Here is a 14,292-nt window from a genome sequence, read left to right as displayed (position 1 = left end):
AAAAATCGAAAATTCTGATCATTGGAATTGCGATAAAAACAAGAACCAAAGAACCGTTATTCTAAATCTATTATCTACTAACAGCTTTAATTTTTCTGATATTTAGCGAATGTGCCCTCAAAATCCCAAACCTTAGGAGAGGCATATTGGCCTAGTTCTGATGTTATCTTGTCTGGGAGCTCCTTTTAACCATGACAGAAGAGTCTCCTACTTTACATAGTTTCCTTTCCTTCATTTCTGAGATTTTACATTACTTGAATCAAAATGAATTTATTTGGATTTTTATATTACAACAAAAAAATTTGCATCAATATTTCAAAATGTTTCCTAATCTCACTATATTTTAATGAAATTTTATTAATGTATGTAATGGAGGCAAAGCGGTACGTACGCAACCCTCATCATTATATGTTATGGGTATTAAACCCGCGAAGAAGAAGAACAACAAAACACGCTCATAAACAAGTGGATACTTCGCAAAAAAAATTTTTTAAAGAAATAATCCTGTTATTCTGCTCACAGAGTCTAGTTAAGGCCTTCCAAAATGAAAACAGTCAAGATGATCTTCTGGTAAGAAATACTTGGATGCATCTAAAGGAAATGGCGGGAAACCAAGAGATTTCGTAATTTGGGTGCTCAGGCATAAAGGAATCCCGGATAACAAAACAGAAGACTCTTTGCTGAAAAGGCGGAACAAAATGATTATACACCTATGATCCCTATTTGTTTCTGGGGAGATGTGCAGAATTATATAACGAGCGAATGCTTTAAAGAAAGTTAATTTATGGAATAATTCAAAGTATTACAACAAATTCAAGAAGCTCATTCCCTCCTTCAGAGTTAATTTTAAATGGATAAACAATTGATACCACAAGGTCAGGCTAAATAGAATATTAACTGAAGACAAGCTCTTTATCATGCGTAAAGAAAGTTCTCCTTTATGCATCACTTGTGGAATTATAAAGGATTTCGAGCATCTTTTAATAACGTTGCTACATTACTTAAGAAGCTGCATCCGTAACTTTAAAACATTATGGACTTCCAGTTTCCTAGGAATTTTCAAGGAGTAATTTTTGTTTTAAAGTGTATATTTAAGAATAAAATTCGTTGCATGAAAAAAAATTAAGTCTAGAATAAAATTCAGGGTACATAATGGACATAGATGGAACCTAAAAAATGCCCGAAAGAGAACATCTCTGGGGAACACAATATTTAAAAGCACAAATCGAGAAAATCTCGTAAACAAAGAGGTATTTAACACCATGTCTGTCTGGTATATTGCATGTAAAGAGCTATTTGTAATTTACTACCTTTGAGCTAAAAAGCAAATCTTTTCATTACCAACCTCTTTTCTTTTTGCATTTAAAAATAAGTTCCTTGCAACCCCAAAGCACGTGTGCCTGCATTTTTTTTTTTTTTTTTTTGCAAATTAGTGTGTTTATAATGCTGTTTTATTTGGGTTATTTTTCAGAAAATATAACTTTTGAAGCAAATATTTTTCAGTTTCGAAACATTTTTTTTTTTTTCATTCTTACATGAAAGTGTTACCTACTAGAAGAAACCATAAACAATGCCCCAGCTAAATTCCAATTATTTTACTCATAAATAAAAATGATTAAAAAAAATGCCTTGTTCACGGAAACAGTAAAAAAGAAAAAAAAATTAATGTTAAAAAATCAAGGCCAATTTAATACCCAAGTAGTAATTTTGTTAATTGTGTAAACAATCAGCTATTTTAATGATTAGTAGACATCTAATATTAAGCTCTCTTGATTAAAGTATGGCTTATTTAGTAGTTATCATTTTAGTTCAAATGTGTGTTAAAAAATATTTAATAAATTCGAAAAAATACTGGCAATTTATAATTTTGGTAAAATGCCTAATATTGATGTATTTCCTCTCCATCAGTTATTTTCACCTCAGAAATAATGATATTGATAAGGTTTGTCATGGAGGTGAAGGAATTTTCCATTAATATAAGCCTAATGGATACATTTTTCAGGGAAATATTTTTTTTTTTCTTCATTACTACAATCTGCACATGTTAAGCAAATGAAAAAAACGTTAACCTTTTTTTACATTAATTTACATACCTGAAATTCAAGTTCACGGAGGTGAGCAGTCAGAATAACCACACTAAATTTTTAAAGCAAAATTTATCTTCTTGTTTTTTGATAAAAATCTCACAACTTCTTTATGGCTGAAAATAAACAAGGTTGCTCCCTTGTATCATGGAAAATAATGTTTGATGTCATTACTGGCATGTGTTAATGAGGAATGGCATTTTGTGGTTAGGTAACGGAGGTGAGAATTTATTGTGTGACATGACTCCTTGTCCTACTAAAACGAACTAAAACACAATATTAAAAAATTAAATATAGTGAAACAATTAGTATTTGAGACACTTGCGAAAGGAATAATAAATAAATTTGTCTATACTTTTAATTAAACAAGTTATTAAGCAACATAAACAGTCACACCAGGTGTGTGACATGCCACGGAGGTGAGAATTCACATGTTGTGAACCAAAACGATACTAAAACAAAAATTGGTATTAAAAAATTATTGGCAGGTTTAAATAGATATATTTTTTGATGAAATTAAAAATCATTGTTAAATATATTCTTCTTTAAAATTTTTACTGTAAAAGGCGTTTGACAGAAAAGTTACACTTTCTGAAGAATGACCCAACAAGCAATGGTTTTGGTCTGTGGATGTTTGGAAGATTGCAGATAATATGAAACTAAAATTTTATTTAATGATAAATTGGTTCATTTGTACAGATCATTGGACACAGTAATGCAGACTTGTTGCAACGTCTGCATTACTGTTGCATTAAGAAGCTGAAGCATTTGCATATCTACGTAACGCCTTCACAAAGAATAATTTACCTACATATCTATTGTTTGGAATTTTTGTAAAACTCAACTGGAATCACCTGGATTACAACTAAAGAATATGACATGATATGAATAAATATCATGCACTCAATGATGAGACACAAAATTGCAGATTTTTGGATAGACTCAATTTAAAAGGTATAACTTGAAAACAATCATGCGGCTAATTTATCACCTAATCAAAATGATCAAGAGGTGAAAATGTTACAACTAGCTGAATCAGATATATCACTTAGTAGTTTAAATGGTAATTTTTCTGGAGTTCTCGGTCAAACTGAAAGTATTAATATTATTGAACCAAAAAAATATTTGCTTAAAGTACAGCAACGGAGTCACATCTTTCAGTATTTGAAAGTTTTTTTAAGTATACCAGAAGGCTGTGATATGTAAAATAAGTAATAACAATGTACAATAGCAAAGCCTTTTGCTTTTGTCAGATACCTTTTCATCCATAAACTCACTTGTTTCACATTGAAAAAAGAGTCCCTTTGTAACGCCGAAACATGTATCTGCGATAAGTGCTATTCTACCTTGTTATTTCTTATTTTACTTTTCATGCACAAAGGTATTTATTTAACTTTAGGCTGCAATATGTTTAATGTTCTGTACAAAAATCAAGTTCATTGTAATATTGTTGCCTCAGAGCGACAGTAAGATATCTTAGTGTTATTTCTGGGATTAGATATCTTAGTGTTATTTCTGGGATTAGATATCTTACTGTTGCTGTTACTGAGGCGACAATATGTCTGACATTTTAAATAGAACGAAAATCAAACAAGCTTTTGAAGATCTTTATAATATTTGGTTTGATGACAAAGGATCGAAAACAAAATATTTTTCAAAAAAAAAATATATATAGCTCACATGTATCCCAGGGTTACAACTCTCATCGGTTCCCGACCGGTGGTTTGCAAACCACCAGGGGTTCACGAAAATTATAGTCTAATGGCGTATTTTAAAATATTTTTCTAAAAAGTAACAAAATATTCAATTGATACCCATTGTTACTGCACTTTTTAGCCCACTTTCCCATAAAATTTTAAAAAAGAAGAAAAGAAACTGAAAGAAAGCTTAATGCATCTTAAAAATATCGCTAAAAGTAGTTAAATAAATAAAATAATCAAATAAATATCAAAAAATTAAATGCTAGAAAGTAGGTTTTAGAGATGGAGAAAATGTGTGTCTGTCAGTCCGACTGTCTGTCTCAACCAATAAGTTTTGAGTGAATAGTCTGATTTGAACAAACTTTTTTCTGTTTGATAGACCTCGGCGAGGAGACCTCATTCAATTACTTCACTTTTTGATTTGAAGAAATTTTTATTCAGTTTTGAACAGTTCAAAAAAAAAAACATTAACATTAGCTCCTTGCTTTACTTCACTCAAAAGCTTTTTAACAGAAAACTGAATTAAAGTTGAAGTATTAAAACATTAAAAGAATATAGGTGAACAGATGAAACAAGTTGAATTAACTTTCGATGAGTATTTTCGTAATAAGCGTATTGTCCTCCTCTCAAAGAACTGGATTTGCCCCTTCAACACTGGACCCTTTCAAGGAGATTCATGCTTAAAGAGCACCCTAACATTACAGGAAAAGGAAAAATTCATTCAGTTATCCGTAATTTTTCACTAAAAGGTAGTTTTAAAGATCACTCGTTAATTGAGTTATGGCTTCGTGCTACAAATGGATATACAGTCGACTCCCGCTATAATGCGATCCGACTTACGCGAAATGGCTATAACGAGATTTTTTCACCAGTAAAGAATTTTAGGCTTAACGCGAATTTCTCACCCGCAAAGCGAAAATTTTCGATGGGGAATCGTGGTGTGTAAGTATTGGCTTTGTAATTGGCTACTACAATTTTTTTTCGTGAATAGACTTTCATCACTTTCGCATCCCTGAGAGCGGAAGTTCCCACACCGTACTAGTCGAACATCGCTTATACAAATAACTACTCCTTATTTCTCTTTATTTTTTTCATTCTAAATGAGAAAGTTGATGAAATGTAATGACACCTAAGAGCGCTGTGTCATCTAAAGTTTGTGAGGATGGAAAGAAAAAGAGAAAGTTTATGGCAATTAAAAGAAAACTAAAGCTTCTTGATAAGCTGATGAGGATTCTTGAAAAGCTGAATCTCAACTAAAAAATGCGTCGAAGGTAGCACGACAATTAGGTATGAGTGAATCTTCTATATTCTGTACATACTATTAAAAGTCAAGAAAAGAAAAACCGTAAAAGTTTACCAAGTAATATCTTAGTAAAATGCAAAAATTTATGAAAATGGAAGCTGCTCTTGTATTGTGAATTAAAGAAACCAGGAAGAGGGGTGTTGCCATAGATGAAAACGTCATTAAAGAATTAGTGAAGCAACTGTTTAAATATATATATTAGAATAACGGCGTGATCACGCAGCATAAATCATTATCATCTCACTTTTTTTAAGTTACAAATATCATTACTGGATCTACTGTACAGTACAACTGCAATGCATTTGTTTTTCTTACTATACATTGTACATACCGTATACTGGTTTATTTTATGTCTTTCTTCCCCATTGATTTTATGCATCGTAGCAGCATTAATGTTGAATAAAGGGTTTTTTTTTAATATAAGTAACCATTCAGTTCTTTATGTAAGAAACAGTAATGTATAGTTAAAAAATTGATTTTTAACAGTTGAGGGGGTGTTTACGAGTGTCTAAAAAAATTTGGTACGTTTATAAAAATTTTTACATACCCATTTCCACAATGCGAAATTTCAACTTACGCGAGGGGTCTTGGAATGCATCCCTCGCGTAAGTCGGGACTTGACTGTACCATTTTATCAGAAAAAGCTATTTGAGCTTTATAGCAATTTTGCACAACACATCTGTGTGAAAAAGGATTTTTAAACTATAACTATCTGAAAGATTAATACAGAAATGGAATAAATACAGAGCCTGATCTTAGACTGAAACTGTCAGATATCGAGTCAAACTTTTAATTCCTTTGTTCCATTAAACAGCCACAAATATCCAATTACTGATTTTAAACTCTTATTGTTTATTTTTTTTCTTATAGCAGTAGTTTCACTTTTTATTAATGTTTGTTCTAACGAATGTTTTACGATTAAATTTTTGTTTTGTATAATCAAGGTATATCAAAAATGGAAAGCAAACATCCTGGTTTTCATTGTTTTTTGTCATGTTACTAATAAATATGTCCCCCTGGTTATTTCTGACATAATAACCAGGAGGTTCACAAATTTCTTTATGATGTTACAAGAGAAAAAGGTTGGGGACCGCTGATCTAGCCAGTATTAAATCAGAGTTAATGCTAAACAAGATAACCTCAGGCAAAGTTTTTTTTTTCTTTTTTGAAAAAAAAAGAAGGGAAAGAAGAAAAAAAAATGCATTTCTGGTCTGTGAATGTTTTCAAAAGCTCTGGCCGGTCCACGGGTCAAAAAAGGTTGAGAAACGCAGGTATATCTAATATCTAAGGTAAAGTAAGAGCTAAAGCTGAGGAAGCTTTTAAAGATCTGTATGAACTTTGGTTTGATGAAAATGGAGAAAAAACAAAATATTTACAAATTCTATGGGGGGGGGGGGAAGAAAATGTGTCCCTCATATCTAGTATTTTAGGTGGAATGAAAGTAAAAGACTTATATGAGGTAGTGAGAAGCAAAGGGATGCAAGTGACAAAATTAAAAATTTGGAGATAACCAGTACAAATGATAGGTGAACCCCTCCTCTGTCTTGGGGCAAGAGATAGTACTAGTAACCCTGGTAGGTGCTGCTGTATAGCATGATTTAGAAACAAATCAGTGAAAGCCTACTTAGGATGTAATCTTTATATGCGTTTTACTCAAAACTTGAAAATGTCCACTTACATCCTTTTGCTTCTCACTGCTCATATGATCTTTGGTTTGATGAAAAAATGAGAAAAGCAAAATACTTACTAACTCCAGAAAAAATGGAATAAATCTATCTATCATATCTAGAATTTCAGGTAAAACAGAACCTAAGGATGCTTTCAATGATTTGTATGACTTTTGGTTTAATAAAGATGGCAATCCAACAAAATATTTACAATCCTTAAAGGAAAAAAAGAATAGATATTTCTAATGTATCTGGAATTTTACATGAAACTGGATGTAAGCCAAGGCCTAACAAACTTTCGAGGATATTTATAATCATTGATTTGGTGACAATAGAAATCAATCAAAATACTTAAAGGATTTCATCGATGCAGGTTTTGAGGTAAGTAATTTATCCGGTAGTTGAAGCGGATCAAGAACTCGTTTGTTCTGCTTTTCAAGAGTTTCCTAAACTTTGCCAATGTGTTGAAAGTTTTTCTGCAAATGTCTGAAAAACTTGGTCATAAAGAGGAGCAGATCCCATGAGGTTTAATTTTGAAATCTTCACATTCAAAGAAGTATATTTTATAAAATATGCAAGTTAATATTTAAAAAAAAGAACCTTTCCCGAATGATTTTAATTTTTATGAGAAGAAAAAAAAATCATTAACGAATGTAATCGATAATATACTAATTAAGAAATGAAAATTGTTGTATTTGTTCATAAAAGTAGGAGAAAAATTGATATTTGTTAATATTAATGCCTCTTATTTTTATTTTCTTAAAATCTATTCACATTATTTGTTGGTACCATAATTGTTCGCAGAAAAACATTTTTTTCTTTTTTTTTTGGGGGGGGGGGGGGAGAAGAGTTTTAACTTTGAAAATAAACTTTTGATTTCTACTTTGATCTGTGTTAATATTTTGAACTACTGTTATCAGAATAATAGCTTTAGTATTTTAAGAGATATAAATTAAAGTGATTTTCATCGGGGAATTTCCTCTCGGTTGGCCTCTTTCTGGGTTGTGATGGAACCATTGACAAGCCTTTTTTTTCAGGGTTGATGCCTGAGCTCCCCTCCCCCTTTTTACATCACACTTAAGACAGCCAAAAATGTTCAAGACAGCCCAAATGTCCAAAAATGTTCTACAGACAAAACACTAATTGTACACATTTGTAAAATTTCCTGGAGTAAAGCTTTTAAACATCCTCCCTTTTACTCTTATGTTGATGAAAATAATTGATGAAACAAAAGAGTGAAAATTTGAAAGTGCATAAAGGCATACATTTTGACATGCAAACACACGCATTAAACTAACAAAATAAATGAAATTTAAGTAAACAAAAGTTTAGAGTATTTATTTATAATAAAAAAAACATGATGAGATAATGATATGACAGATAAAAAATGAAACATAAAATATCACACTCATTCAACAGTTAGTATTAAATGTGCAGCATAAGATTTGTTTGGTTCTAAGGCAACTGATCCATCAACAGTTCCTGCTTCAATGCAAATTGTATTCTCCTTTTCACAATCATTATAGCCTGTTTCAATCTCATCTCCATCAAGTCCACTTAATCCTTCTCCATAAGGGTTATACAAAACTGTAAAAATAAAAAAAAAATTGATTACAAAAAAAAAAAAGATTTCAGTATTAAATTTTCGAATGGCACCTAATCAGACAATATTCAAGCTAAAATCATCGAGATGATTTATTTTATAGAAGTTTAACATTAAACTGCTCCTAAAAGATTAATTAAATAAGGTTTTCAAACACATGAAATATACAATAAAAATGTACCTATATCAGGAAGGTTAAATTTTTCTAGTTTAACAGTACGATTTGATGGGAGTTTTTCAATCTTTTGACCGGAGGGTGTGTTTATATAAATTCTGAAAAGAAAAAGTATATATAAATATTTAAAAAACTAAATCTTTCTATTTTTTTTATCTATTTTCTTTTTAATTTCAAAAACATACCTATGAGAAAGCTCAGAAAGTTTTATCTTTTTATTGGTTTCCAGACACTGCTCCCTGGTCTTTTCCAGATCGTTACCACCTTCCTCCTGTATTAACAAAATTAAAATTCTCAAAAAATGTCTTTCTTTATTATTATTTTATTAATTTTAATTGGTTTATGAAGATTTTTTTTTCTAATGGGGCTGCAATAGAGCCTTTTGCCGACCTTGTGCGATTCCCCAGCATAGCAACCGCCCTTTTACATAGCACCACCATCAGTGTGATGCTGTTGCCACGAAAATTTTGATGCCCAATTTCTCCACTAGATAAAGGCAATTGTGCTCTGCAACGTTGCTGCATTATGCAATATTGTATATATGTACACATTTATTCAAAATAAAAAAAACTAAATGAGGAAAATATTACTTCAGTCATCATTTTGTAACAATAATAATATGTTAATACAATTTTTTTAAACATGAAATGATCTCTTTTTAGTAAATAAAAGTAAGGTTTCAAAGAAATTCTGGAAGGAAGTCTGTGGCGGTCGTGCATCCAGGAGAACCCATAGCATCTACAGTCTTGAAATTTTGTACAAAATTACTTCGAGCCCCGGGGGGTGTGCACCTGGGATTTTATTTCTTTAAAATTCAAATTAGTATTTTTGTAATTAATTTTTTAAGCTCTAATTTCGCATAAATTGCCTATTATTGTCTATTCAGGGGGTAAAACTGTTTGGAAAGTCAAAAATAATGACTTTACTGACCAAAATTTATAAAATACTGACCAATACTGACTAAATACTGACCAAATACTGACTAAAATTTAAAAACTTAACAAGCTTTGGCGTAACAAAAAAGTTAATAAGAAAAACATAAAATACCACTGCCGATATTTTTCTTAAAATGAATTCGTGGGCGAATTTGTAAAAAAATACTGACTTTACTGACTAAATTTTGAAAAAACTGACAAATACTGACCAAGATGAAGATTACCGACTTGTACTGACTTTTGCTGACCAGTTTTATACCCTGCTATTAAAGGGGTGAAAAATTACTTGCACATATTAATATTATATATCATAGGAAAGGGTAGAATTTTCCGCGTTTTTCGCAATTTGTTTCAATGCTCTAACTTAAATATGGTGGGAGTTATTTGCATTTTTAGCTCGAACTTTTTTAGGCTTAGCTACAATTTAGGCACTACTTTCTTCACTAAATCTATCAGTAAAAAGCAAAGGAACTCTCCTACAGTTTTCTTATTGACACCAATGAAAAGAACGGCTTTTTTTTACTCCGGATCTAACTCAACCTATGGTCGAAAAACTGAGCTTCTATCTCCAAAGGAAAAAAAGTTACAAGACGTTAAAAATCAAGTTCACAAACTTTGTGGATTTCGATTTTAACGGAAAATCTTAGGCTCAACTCGGTTCCAGCTTCAAACTAAAGAGCATAATTATATTACTGGGACCATGAATATACAAAACTGCAGTTTTGCAATGCTCAGAAGCAAGTTGGTACAAGTTATTTTGAAACCCGGGGAAGGGGTGCTTTTTGATCCAAAGGGAGCTCATAATGCGTTTTTAATCTGTTTCTTTCTAACTGATGATTTAACCATCCTGTAGATCACATATCGTTTTTACTAGAAGCAATGAAAAGCTCAGCAACTTTTTTAAATTTTTCTACTGAACATTCCTCAAATTTTTCAGTATGCTATATAAATATGTAAAGTACACATGAATAAAAATTTTAATATTAAGGACTATATTAAAACCACATTCTAGATTTCAACTACTGGGATCCTTAGCAATTTCCATATTGTTGACAATTTTTTTTTTATGTCAAATACAGAGTTTGTATATTTCGGCCAGGATGATATTGACAGAATAAAACAATTATTGTCCAAAACTTATTGATCTTGGCAAAATTCCAATCACCAAAATATCCCCATTCATAAAATCATATTTTTGCCATCTAGTAAAAGAGAAAGTAGCTTCTGATTTTTTGAAGTTTTCCATGTGAATAGATATTGCTTACATTAATATTTAATTTGTGATTCACAGCTGCCATTCAGATTTTTGAAGTGATCCAAAAGAAGTTAAATAAGCAGTTCAGGGGGCTGGCAAGCAACAGTGAACAGGGTGTGTTAGCCCTATAGTTTAAAAAATAGCTTTACTAATCAAAGCATCTGATTTCTACAAATTAAAAAAAAAAAATGTGAACCAAAAAATTACCTTATGAATGTATGTGCAACCATTTAAACCAGAAATTTTATCATCTAAGACATCTGAGACAATAAAATATGAATAAAATGAGCATGAAAATGAGAACTTTTCACTTCCTGAAAAGAAAAATAATAATAAAACAAAGGAATTTTAGCGATCTTTTGGCATAGTTACAATAATTTGTTAGTGACTAGAGATGTAAAATTTCCAGAAATTTTGAAATGGTTTAAAAAACCGTTTTTTCTTTGGGGGTTTTCTGGAAAAATCGGAAAAAATGGAAAATATGACTTTTTATGAATAAAAATAGGGTTTCTTAATTTTTCTGGGAACAGAAAAGGGTTAATCATTAAAAAACATATGCACTCCAGGCATCTTCTTTTTCTGCTTGACAGAAATCCACATGAAGGTAAGTTTTATTACAAAAAGATAGCCTTTTTGTTTTATAACCGAGAGCTTTCTTGGTAAAACATGAGAAATAAGTCAAATCGTTGGTTCAACTAATAATATTGCGCAAGGTGTGTCTACTCATAACAATTAGGTTTTCTATTTTAGAATGCCTTAGAAACTTGAAATAATAATAGCAATCATTGGCATTCAAACATGATTGATATTGTTAGAAAGAAAAAATAAGTATGATTTCCCTCCCTTGCAATGTAACTTTATTGTCTGAAAATGAAAGCTTTTGAGTTTTGATTTTTTCCAATCCAGTCTAAGTCCAAATCAAAACTAAATTGGTTTTTCTTTATCTTTTTGACAGTAACACCAAACCAAAACTGTGTAATAGTTTTTAAAGCTGATCCAAAACTCACACTGGAGTTTCAGTTAACTATCCAGTCGTGGTAAGCACAGTAGTAAAAGTAGTCATCCTGCACTTTTGAACAAAATTGAGATATTGTAACCAAGTTGTTCTCTGTTTCGCATTGTGCTTAGTAAATGAAATGTTTTAGGGCCATTTTATTGAAAACTATTTTTTAAGAAAAATTCTGAAAATAAAAAAGACATCAGAATCAAATATATGGAAGAGCCAAACTTTAAAATGCACTATCTCAGTTTGTGCTCAACTGCAGATTCCACTTCTGTTCTTACGGGACCACCGTGACAAAAATGCGCGCTTTCTTCGGTCCTTCCGGGCCTGGAACAACTAAGAAAAACCTAGGTGGCGCTACAGTCTAAGCGATTGAGATTCAAATCAACAATCCTATGTTTTGCTTTACGTTTTCCAACGACCGTTACTGAAAATGTTTGACCTTTCACCTTTCTGTAAGCAATGAATTAGTGATTAACTGAAATAAAGGTAAGTGATCTAAAATGTTACTTCAAATGATTTAGTAACCTTTATTAAGGTTATGTTTTAATGTTTGCGTAAGACAGTTGTTTCACACTTCTTACAGGTTGAATTTGTTGTTAGTCTCTCTATTGCTTTTTTAAAGGAATCCTTCCGATCTTTTAAATTCAGCTTTGCTCTTGCATTAAAGATTAGTAAAAACGTTCAGATTATCATTGTTTTTATTAAGTTAAAAAATCTGTGCAACGATTTAAAAGGAAAGTTAAGAATTCGATTGCAGAATCTCAGACAGCATATCGCAAGTTAGTGTCTTCAATTTACAATCTAGTGCTATACCTACAACATCAAATATCTTTCAGTTTTACATCAATAACTTTAATGTTAATTACTTTCTAAAATGCCATCTTTCTAGAATGGATAAACAAGTGAATAAAAGTAATTTCATAAGTTTAAAATATTGAATTGGTATTTTGGAAGTAAAAATGTAATACCAATCCAAATATCAACTGAATATTCGGTGCATCTGCAATTGATTAGCAATGTTTAATGAATATTTAGAAAAAAATATTTTTTTAAACTTTAGCTGCACATTTGGTTTAAATTATAGGAGAATGAATTTAAAGTGCTAAATTTTTCTCTTATTTCCTTAGTAAAATATTCAATTATTTAATTTATTTATTTTGGTTATATGCATGAGTATATAACGTTTTCTATGTTTTTCTCTTTTTAACCTACTATTTTTACTTTTTGAACTAATGGTGGTTATTTTACAATAATAATTGTTCTGATAAGTACTGTGTGATAGAGAAAGAGATATGAGAACCTTTCATGTGTCTTTCAAAAGGAAGTCTTAACTGTAAATTTGACCTATCTATTGAATTTATAAATATGCTTTAGTATATATATTCTTGAAAAACCATTCAACTCAATCTTGCTTAGTTGGGATATGTTTTCAGTGCAAAATAATTGTACACAGAAATATTTTTATCTTAAGACCTATCAAAAAATGACATCATTTTCAACCTTTCTTTATTTCTTTTTTTAATTTTATATTACATATTTTTAATGAAATTAAGAGTTACCACTAAAAGGCTCGAAAACGTATCGATATTATTTTAAACGTTTGATGGAATGTATATTGATTTTTAAATTACAAGATAATAATGATAACAATAAAAATAATACCTTGTCTATTTATTGGTAAACACATTTTCATAGTATTGTCATGTATGATATGCAATTAATAATTTGTTTCTGTTGAAACATCTTTTTTTTTTTTGGATGATCAGGCTTTTAGCAACGTTTTCAAGAAAATTTATTTTGAAGATTTTCACCGTTTTACTTTTTGTTGAGAAAATATTTTGCTTCAAAATTATTTGTTGTTATTTTTTTTCTTTTTACTTTAATCTGTGGAAAACAATTCATGGGTAAACACATTTTGAGAAAATTTAATTTGCTCTTTCAATGAAAAAAAGCTTGCAATCGAGTATATTGTCAGCGAACGAAGCAAAACGTTCGATCGCTTAGCGTGACTCACTCAACTGTGTTCCGGGCCCGGGTAGAAAGAACGCGCGGCGACGAGTGGAGCGCGCGCTTTGTCACGGTGGTCCCGGTTCTTAGCATTGCAGAGTATGCAGAATTTTTTTTAAAGTGGTGTTTAATTTACTGCTTTGTAAATTTATAACAATTAAATTCTAATTTTCCCAAAACTTTTTATTCAAGTTTAAGTTTTGTTCTGTGTTATGTAAAAGTTAATTGAGTTTTGTTCAATGGAATGTAAAAGTTAGTAATAAAATAGATATTAGGGTGTCTGCCCCTCCCCCCCCCCCAAAAAAAAAAAAAAAAAACGAAAGTTGGTTTTTGAAGTTACACACCCTTTTATATTTTTCCTTTTTGATCCAAAACAAAAATTTAAAAAAAGTTTCATACAATCAGAACAATGGCAACTCGTGCCGACATGCGCCTGAAAGTGTGAACCAACACTGTATACTAGACCAAATCAAAAAAAAAAAATTTTTTTTTGGAAGTTTGAAACTTCACGTTTATAAAATGCTGCTTCTAGCTGCACATGTACCACAAAAATATGT

At 30.8% G+C, this 14,292-nt stretch overlaps 1 protein-coding gene across 2 annotated transcripts in view; it reads right to left on the bottom strand.

Moving 5' to 3' along the window:
- Window positions 1-8,099: 8,099 nt before the first annotated feature.
- LOC129224060 (uncharacterized) overlaps window positions 8,100-14,292 on the bottom strand; it is a 39,287-nt gene continuing 33,094 nt past the window's right edge. For both annotated transcript variants that reach the window (XM_054858459.1, XM_054858460.1), the window contains 4 exons: window positions 10,930-11,036; window positions 8,718-8,803; window positions 8,539-8,630; window positions 8,100-8,341 (listed from right to left, as the gene is read on the bottom strand). In XM_054858459.1, coding sequence (XP_054714434.1) covers window positions 8,163-8,341; window positions 8,539-8,630; window positions 8,718-8,803; window positions 10,930-11,036 — 464 coding nt within the window. In that variant the 3' untranslated portion in view covers window positions 8,100-8,162. The remainder of the gene's footprint in view (window positions 8,342-8,538; window positions 8,631-8,717; window positions 8,804-10,929; window positions 11,037-14,292) is intronic.

This window comes from Uloborus diversus, chromosome 6 (assembly GCF_026930045.1).
Source record: "Uloborus diversus isolate 005 chromosome 6, Udiv.v.3.1, whole genome shotgun sequence".
NCBI lineage: Eukaryota > Metazoa > Arthropoda > Arachnida > Araneae > Uloboridae > Uloborus > Uloborus diversus.
The sequence above is the reverse complement of the archived record's forward strand: the minus strand, read 5'-3'. Positions and strand labels throughout refer to the sequence as shown.